The following is a 9,407-nucleotide window of genomic DNA, read 5'->3' as shown; positions in this document are numbered from 1 at the left end:
GTTAAAATTCTATTTATTGTCCTATTATCTTGGGACTAGTTTTAAAATGCGCGCCTTTTTATTGCGAACAATTTGATACCAAAATGAAAGATGTAACACAAATATTTATGTCAGAACACTGGAAAGATATAAATAAATTTGTGATGATGAGCGTCCAGAATTAAAATATTTGTTAAAAATCCAGTTATTGCTCTATTATTCTGGGACTAGTTTTAAAATAATCGCCTTTTTATTGCGAACAATTTGATACCAAAATGAGCGACGTAGCACGACATTTGATGTTATCAAATTGAACGAGTTGAACATTAGGTTGCAATGTACAAAATGGTGCTCGTTCATGGGTAACTTTAGGCTTTTCTGCGGGGAGGCACTCCAGCCTTTTGTACATTTTATTCATACACATCTGTAGGGAATTTAATTGCGAACACAATGATACCAAAACGAGCGACGTAGCACGAGAATTAAGGTAAAAAAATGGAACGAGAATGCACATGTTACTGATTTTGTGCGTTTTTGCCGACTTTAGGCTTTGCTGTTGGGAGTCACGCTAGGCTTTTGGACATTATATTTATACACACCTGTAGAGAATTTAATTGCGAACACAATGATACCAAACCGAGCGACGCAGCACAAGAATTAAGGTGAGAAAGCTGGAACGAGTATACACATTTGGGTGTCACCGCGCGCTTACCCACACGGAGGGGCTACCTACCCCTTGTCAACCGCGAGTTTCCACGGAGCGCCAAAGTGTTCAACAATCAACGGACCCCACTTCAGTCATGTTACGCGGCAATTGGTTCCACAAATCAACAACCCTGTTACCGAACCAGCCAAATAGTCCGATAGACATTTGAATATATTTATATAGCCTGGTTTGGCGCCCAGGAGCTAACGCAACACACGGGTAATACACTCCACTACACGAACCCTCGTGTAGGTTCGAACCTCGATCACGGCCTTGTGGTTTCTTCACATGGGTAATATTTTAAGCAATAAAGATCATTAAGAATAATAACAAGAGATCAAGTTATTTAAAAAAAACGTTGACTGTAAAGACCTCCTCGAGTGAAGTTTTATTAGTTTTAAGGACAGATTAATAAAAGATCAAAGGTCACAAACATTAATATTACTACTGAGCCTCTCAGGGGCCATGAACGCAGCCTTTCCTAAAAAAAATTGAGAACAGTGTAAAATTGGCCTGACCATTACCTAGGAGTTCATCAATTATATATTATCTTACCTTCTCATGTATAGTGTAGGATCATTAGATCCTGCGTCGTCCAAAACATTCTTAAAATGTTTTTTGATGAACACGAAAGCACTCACGAAAATTGGATAATAACCCTACATTTTTGTATTTGTGAAAAGATTTACAGCAAGTCTTTCGTATTGTCTTGAGTGCTTTGTCAAGGTGTGAGTGTGGGGTTTGAACGAGACTTCCATCTTAACGACTAATGCGAGTGCAACACACACACATGTACACACACAGGGGCCTCGCGGCTGAGTAGTCAGCGCTCGGGGGTTGTAGTCCTAAGAACCCGGGTTCGATCTCAGGCCGAGGATGAAACAAATGGACTTGCATTGTAAGTACAGAAAACTGGATCACCATTACAATTTTGCCTTCATTGTTTCGGATATACTTGGTGCCTTGAGTTGGAAGTGGCACTATTTTCTTTTTAAGGATCTGGGTTCTAAGCTCATCGAAACAACACGAAACTAGAACAAACAGCTTCCTTTTTCTAGCCCCTTAGCTCGGCAAAAGAGTGTGGAACCGCACACTGTATTCACGGTTCCTGCCAGTGAACTGTGAATGCAGAGTGTGTGTGTGTGTGGTTCCACTCACTATTGTGTAACTTGTATGATGCGATCATTGTAACCTTGGAACCACGGAAACGCACTTAAGGCTGCCAAAAACACTGAATCTTACGGGCTCACCATAGCCCGTGCTACATGGACACTTCGTTCTGAGTAGCTAAATCTGAAACAACAACAACAACACTGAATCTTTACTCACACGCACTCAAGCACAACCACGCACTCCACACGCCACAGAGGGTGAGTGTGTGTGTGGAGACTTGGGGGAAGGAGAGTGGAGTGTGGAGGCGGGAATAGCATGTAGGAATGACCTTAGTACAATCAAGGAAATGTATTCATTTACGCACAAGTTTCTTGAATAGTGCAGAATGGCACCGTCGCTTTTGTTGTTGTCATGCAGAATGGCAACGTCGCTTTTGTTGTTGTCGTGCAGAATGGCACCGTCGCTTTTGTTGTTGTCGTGCAGAATGGCACCGTCGCTTCTGTTGTTGTCGTGCAGAATGGCACCGTCGCTTCTGTTGTTGTCGTGCAGAATGGCACCGTCGCTTTTGTTGTTGTCGTGCAGGATGGCACCGTCGCTTTTGTTGCTGTCGTGCAGGATGGCAACGTCGCTTTTTTTGTCATGCAGAATGGCACCGTCGCTTTTGTTGTTGTCATGCAGAATGGCACCGTCGCTTTTGTTGTTGTCATGCAGAATGGCACCGTCGCTTTTGTTGTTGTCGTGCAGAATGGCAACGTCGCTTTTTTTGTCATGCAGAATGGCACCGTCGCTTTTGTTGTTGTCGTGCAGAATGGAAACGTCGCTCTTGTTGTTGTCATGCAGAATGGCACCGTCGCTTTTGTTGTTGTCATGCAGAATGGCACCGTCGCTTTTGTTGTTGTCATGCAGAATGGCAACGTCGCTTTTGTTGTTGTCGTGCAGAATGGCAACGTCGCTTTTTTTGTCATGCAGAATGGCACCGTCGCTTTTGTTGTTGTCATGCAGAATGGCAACGTCGCTCTTGTTGTTGTCGTAGTATTGGGTTAGATCATGAACGTAAAGACGCTTTGTAACAACGCTTCTCATTGGTCAAAACAACTCTCACATGTTTACATAAATTCACACAGGTATCGAAAGGAGAAATTAGTCTAGAAATCAATAATCACAAACCACTATAAATAATCTATTCTAGTGATTTGAAACACTTAAATATGCAGAAATCGTTTATATACTTCATACGAATAATGGCATCACCTAATTATCACTCAAAGTTTATTAGTAAATTTAATTATTATTTTAATGATAATTAATATAATTATATTAAATATAATTAATCTACAATATTTATTATAATTAAATCGTCCATTAATATAATAATATTAATTATAATTAATCTGCAACATTATAATTAAATCGTCCATTAAAATAATAGTATTAATTATAATTAATCTACAACATTAATTATAATTAAATCGTCCATTAATATAATTAAATTAATTATAATTATAAATTGGAATGTTTAACAAGGGTAATTAACGAAGAGGACAAGAAGCTGGCGAATTGTCAAAGGTCCCCCCAATTGGGCAGGGTGATTAATACTCGCACTGGGCAAAAACTAATAATTAATTAGTTAATTAATTAAGTAATAGAAGCAATCGTTGAATTTTATTAAAATAAGTAAAAGTATAATCCACTTAATACAAGTAAAAGTCAGATGATAAGTAAATAATAGGTGGTAAATATAAAGTATTATTATAAGTGAAATAACTGAAATAAATGATAATGTATAACCTGTAATTAACGAATAACTGTAATTAGGCCTCGCTGGAAACCAACCTAACTACAGTAAATAATGCAGTAGGTACTGCAACAATACAGTACTTAACAAAGCTTAAATTCAAGATAACAAGTAAATTTACTGCAACCCACATGAACTTAACTAAGTTAAAGTCCACAGTTGAAGGGAGGTAAACAGTTAACAATCAGTAATTATCACCCTTGCTGGACCAGCCCAATTCCTGACGAATAATAACAATTGAATAGTTACCTGGACCAGGCGTGAGGTAGCACACAGGTAACAGGAACCTTAAAGAAAAGATGGCAGCGGCTGCCATTATCGTGTTATGTCCGTTCTCCCATGTTGCGAATCCTTACAGGCTGTGAGACACACCTCATTCCTACACATTTGATCCATGTCTTGACAGCAATCGTCTGGTAACGGGAAAAATCGTCCCTGGAAATCGCCAATTATTGTGGGTGGATGTTACGGGGCGTAACCGGGTTCTTTTCTGGTGTTATTAGAATTTGGGAATCCGGCCCCAAGTTAGTAGAGGCCTTCTAGGGATGTGTTCTGTAATGCAAGTTAAATTAAAGGGGGAGGGATACAAATGCTCTGATTTATATATATATTACACCACCACCATAAATAAATATATAAACAGTCACACAGGGGTTATAAATACACAAATGTACAATGACTTGTCTTCCTCCAAAGACTCAAGATGCTCCACAATGCTCACTTTCAGTAGCCCTGGTTCTCTTCTTCGGCCCACGATGAATCCCGTTTGATTCTCTCGGCGAATCTACCCTGGCCACAGGCCAGCCAAATCACAGTCCCACTGGGTGCTCCGTCGTGGAGGTCTTCAACCACAATCCAGCCTGTAGCTGGCAGGTTCCGATCAGCTCCGCTGTGTGGGCCACTCCACGACCGATACTAGGGTTGCGAGCCCTAGGCAGGAGTCTCGTGTGATCCCGCTGATCACTCTCCTCTCTAAGCACCACAGTGGCTAGTCTCTTTCACCAGCCAGCCCCAGATACGACGATTCCTGATACTGCCACGTCACAGGCAGGCTAACACTCTCAACAGTGTTCGTCCGGGGGTGGCTCACAGCTTCAGAGCAAACGCGTGGAGAGACTTTGGCTGCCTTGGGTAGACTGATCCATCATCCAATGCAGCAGTCCCAGGTCGACTCTGTAATCAGATACGTCATTAGTACTAGAGAACCTCGCTTACAGGCTTAGACACAAACGTCCACCTATCCACTCCATAGATGGCGTTGCTGTCTAAGCGCCACCTCACCAAAGGTCAGCAGCGGCTATGTTACAAGCTGATTAAGACGGGAATCCAGCACCTGTGGCCGGTATATCCCGTCCTCACTAGATGGCGCTGTCCATTTGGAGGGGGTTTCGGGAGCAGACTCACAGATGGCGTTGTCGTCACTGCTCCGTGCTACAACGCTGGACTCGGGTCCGTAACACCTCCCCACCAAAAAGAATTTGGTTTGGGTTTCTATAAAAGAAAAAACAAACCAAATTAGTACGTGGGTACAATTCCAAATGGACTCATGTACACTATGAACTGGAGTGGCAAGGATGTCTTGTCCACAGAACTGTCCTAATGAGAAACTCTGGCACAAAGGAAACTTGCAGATGGAAGGCAATGACCTGCCTAATGTGATTTTCCACACCTTCACTGAGATGTCAAGCAGGGGCATAATCTCATGTGCCTTGAGTAAGGATCGGTATAGACGCGATCTGGGATGAATCGACACCTCCCTGTGTCGTGGCACCATTGATGGCTGGTCACAGACGGCATTTCTGGTACCAGTCCGGTAGTCCTTCAGGGAGACGGGAACCTGGAATACAGGGGTCTGATAATTTAGAGTGAGAGCGATAGTTGTTAAAACAGTACTTAAAGCACCACCGTTTACTAGGCCCACACCTAGTCCCAACAGAGCTGCTTGTACAACGAAGATGGTATTCGCTCCGCCACCGTCAGGTCGACCAACGTTCCGCATAACGCTACATCCAGGTTCGGCAATCACGCGGGGAGTGTCAACCTGTTGGAAACAGTTACTCATAATTTCCTTTCCCATACCTCCTGTATCTACCATCACCTTCCAGGTCCCTTCTTTGACTGCAACACTCACAGTGCACGTCTCTAATCCCTGGGATCTCTTCGCGATGTTTATGAGAGCCATCATCTGTCGGGGCGTCCACTGGTCCTTACTGAGAACACACACGAGAAGAAGACAAAATACTGCTAAGAAACAGTTGGCTAATTGAGGGATAAGTTTCATGAGCCTGTAATGTCCATAGCCGGCTATATCCATTAGCCTGGTTTGGACCGAAGAGGGCACTAGAACCTTCGTACATACCTCACATACCTCCGACGTCTGGGGAATCTCTGGCCGGTTCAGTATACATGGTACTTTGCCATACCGCAAGTACTCATCTGCCTTCACTCCAGACTCTTGGGTATCCGTGGGTGCTTGTACACGAGGCCTCTCTTCTTGCTCAGTCGCTTCTGCCACCATAACCTCATGCTTCTTGTCGGGAGAAGAATCAGGAGACTCAGCTAGAATGCTATCAATTTGTAGACGAGAGGAAGGATTAAACAAGTTATATAGTCCGTCTGCCTGTACCTGGATATTACCATTTCCTGCTGTTACCTTGGACCTTGCTGTTCCGGCTGACTCGTCCACAACCTTGAGATGTTTGTAATCCCAACCTGTCACCAGGTCGTTGGCTAGTATCACGTCAATCCCAGCTATAGGCAAGGTATCAACTACTGCCAACTCACACGGGCCGCTGAAGTAAGGCGAGTCTAGATGTACCGGCTCTAAGGGGGCAACGTACCGCGTCCTAGGAAACCCAACCTGGACAACATTTTGTCTCCCGTCCACACTCACTCCCTCGGGTAACGAGTTTCTCATGATCAGGGACTGGGCTGCTCCACTATCTCTGAGCACTACAACTGATCTACCAGTATGATCACTCGATACATACCCGCCTGAAGTGTGAGGGGCAAACAATCTTGGTCCTTCCTGACTAGTCATAGACTGGCTTCCTACAGGTGGTGTCACACAGTCCATCAACATCACCTCCCTACGTGGGCCGCTACCTCTTCTGCCTCAGCACATAGCAGCTACATGCCCTTTCTGCCCACAAGTCCAGCATACCATATTCCTCCTTGGACTACGGTGTTTCGGACTGTTAGGACTAGTCCTTCGAGGGCTACTTGGGGGCGTTTTCTTAGCGCTTTGTGGGACGGGTCTCTCCTCTTCCTGACGAGGCTTGCCAAACAGACGAGGGTAATTCTTCGTGACATACATAGTGGAAGACCTATGTGTCAAGATGTACTCTTCAGCCATAGTGGCTGCTGCACTTAAGGTCTCCACCTGCTGCTCTTCTAGGTATGTCTTTAGATCTCCAGACAGACAGTCTTTGAAGTCCTCTAACAGTATGAGCTGCTCGAGGTCTTCTTTGGTCTCCACCTTCCAAGATGCACACCACTCTTGGAAAAGTCGTTCCTTGATTGTTGCGAATTCGGTGAACGTGTGCTCCGAGGTCTTTTTCAGGTTTCTAAACTTCTGCCTGTAAGCCTCAGGTACCAATTGGTAAGCCATGAGCACTACCTTCTTCACCTTGTCGTAATCGCCGGAGTCATCAAGGGACAACGTGGAGTAGGCGATTTGGGCCTTCCCAGTCAAGACGGACTGTACCATGATAGCCCAATTCTCCTTTGGCCACTCCAAAGAGGCTGCGACTTTCTCGAAGGCCGCGAAGAACTTCGAAATTTGCTTCTCGTAGAACTTCGGGACCATTTTGATGTTCCATACCGGATCGAAAATACTTGTGTCCGTTGTTTGCCTCCGACCACTTAATCGCAATACTTTTAGCTCATGTTGTCTCTCTTTTTCCTCTCTGTCTCGTCGTTCTTGCCTGTCTCGCTCTTCTCTCTCTCGTTTCTCTTCTCTTTCTCGCTCTTCTCTTTCTCGTTTCTCTTCTCTTTCTCTTTCTCGCTCTTCTCTTTTTTCTACTCTTTCTAGTTCTAAACGCCTCATCTCCATTTCTTTTTCTTGTCTCTCTCTTTCCATTTCTAATTTCTTCCATTCTATCTCACGATTTATTTCCAAGGCACGTAATTTGACAGTTAGAAAGCTTATATTCAGCTCACCTGCATTGCTTACAATATCACTGCCCTTATCTTCCTTTTCAGTGGAAGCTACTTCCTCACTTTCTTTTGTAATTTATGCCTCGCTTTCCTGTTTCTCTTCGGCCTTCAAATGCCGGTGAACCTTGGACAAGATCTCCACATGGGAATCACTGGCACGTATCTTTATCTCCAGAAAGGCACTCACTAACACAAGTTCTTGTTTCCCCAGATATTTTAATCTGGCAAGACAGTCCTCCTTGTCCAGAAAGGCCTGTACATCGTCCAGATCGTCGAAGGTCGCTTTTTCTGCCATTGTCACTTAGATGGAGCACTAGCATTTAACACACCGCTTCACTTTAGCACTTAACGCACCGAGCACTGTACTACGTCAATATTGCACTTTATCGCACCTAACACCGCACTTGCCAATATTGCACGTAATCACACCGGGCACCGCACTACGCAATATTGCACTTAATCACAGCGAGCACCTCACTCTACAATATTGCACTGAATCACACCGAGCACCGCACAAGACGTATAACGTCCTAATAGTTATAAACAGGGGGAATTATTTACAAGGGATTGCCCTACGTCACCACCCCTGTCAAACATACTTGACAAGGGGTCGTTCTCGCTGGGGATGCCAATTATGTTACGGCCCTACTGGGGCGTAACCGGGTTCTTTTCTGGTGTTATTAGAATTTGGGAATCCGGCCCCAAGTTAGTAGAGGCTTTCTAGGGATGTGTTCCGTAACGCAAGTTAAATTAAAGGGGGAGGGATACAAATGCTCTGATTTATATATATATTACACCACCACCATAAATAAATTTATAAACAGTCACATGGGGGTTATAAATACACAAATGTACAATGACTTGTCTTCCTCCGAAGACTCAGGGTGCTCCACGATGCTCACTTTGAGTAGCCCTGGTTCTCTTCTTCGGCCCACGATGAATCCACTTTGATTCTCTCGGTGAATCTACCCTGGCCACAGGCCAGCCAAATCACAGTCCCACTGGGTGCTCCGTCGTGGAGGCCTTCAACCACAATCCAGCCTGTAGCTGGCAGGTTCCGATCAGCTCTGCTGTGTGGGCCACCCCACGACCGATACTAGGGTTGCGAGCCCTAGGCAAGAGTCTCGTGTGATCCCGCTGATCACTCTCCTCTCTAAGCACCACTGTGGCTAGTCTCTTCCACCAGCCAGCCCCGGATACGACGATTCCTGATAATGCCACGTCACAGGCAGGCTAACACTCTCAACAGTGTTAGTCCGGGGGTGGCTCACAGCTTCTTCAGAGCAAACGCGTGGAGAGACTTTGGCTGCCTTGGGTAGACTGATCCATCATCCAATACAGCAGTCCCAGGTCGACTCTGTAATCAGATACGTCATTAGTACTGGAACTAGGGAACCTCGCTTACAGGCTTAGACACAAACGTCCACCAATCCGCTCCATAGATGGCGTTGCTGTCTAAGCGCCACCTCACCAGAAGTCAGCAGCGGCTATGTTACAAGCTGATTAAGACGGGAATCCAGCACCTGTGGCCGGTACATCCCGTGCTCACTAGATGGCGCTGTCCATTTGGAGGGGGGTTTCGGGAGCAGACTCACAGATGGCGTTGTCGTCACTGCTCTGTGCTACGACGCTGGACTCGGGTCCGTAACAGTGGGA

The 9,407-nt window shown here is 45.0% G+C and overlaps 1 protein-coding gene across 1 annotated transcript; it reads left to right on the top strand.

Moving 5' to 3' along the window:
• The first annotated feature begins 2,209 nt into the window (after window positions 1-2,209).
• Window positions 2,210-2,842, top strand: LOC138364738 (uncharacterized). Its single transcript, XM_069324706.1, has one exon. The coding sequence runs from the start codon at window positions 2,210-2,212 to the stop codon at window positions 2,840-2,842; it is 633 nt and encodes a 210-aa protein (XP_069180807.1).
• The last annotated feature ends 6,565 nt before the right edge of the window (window positions 2,843-9,407 follow it).

Source organism: Procambarus clarkii, chromosome 14, assembly GCF_040958095.1.
Source record: "Procambarus clarkii isolate CNS0578487 chromosome 14, FALCON_Pclarkii_2.0, whole genome shotgun sequence".
In the NCBI taxonomy this organism is placed as follows: domain Eukaryota; kingdom Metazoa; phylum Arthropoda; class Malacostraca; order Decapoda; family Cambaridae; genus Procambarus; species Procambarus clarkii.
The sequence above is the reverse complement of the archived record's forward strand: the minus strand, read 5'-3'. Positions and strand labels throughout refer to the sequence as shown.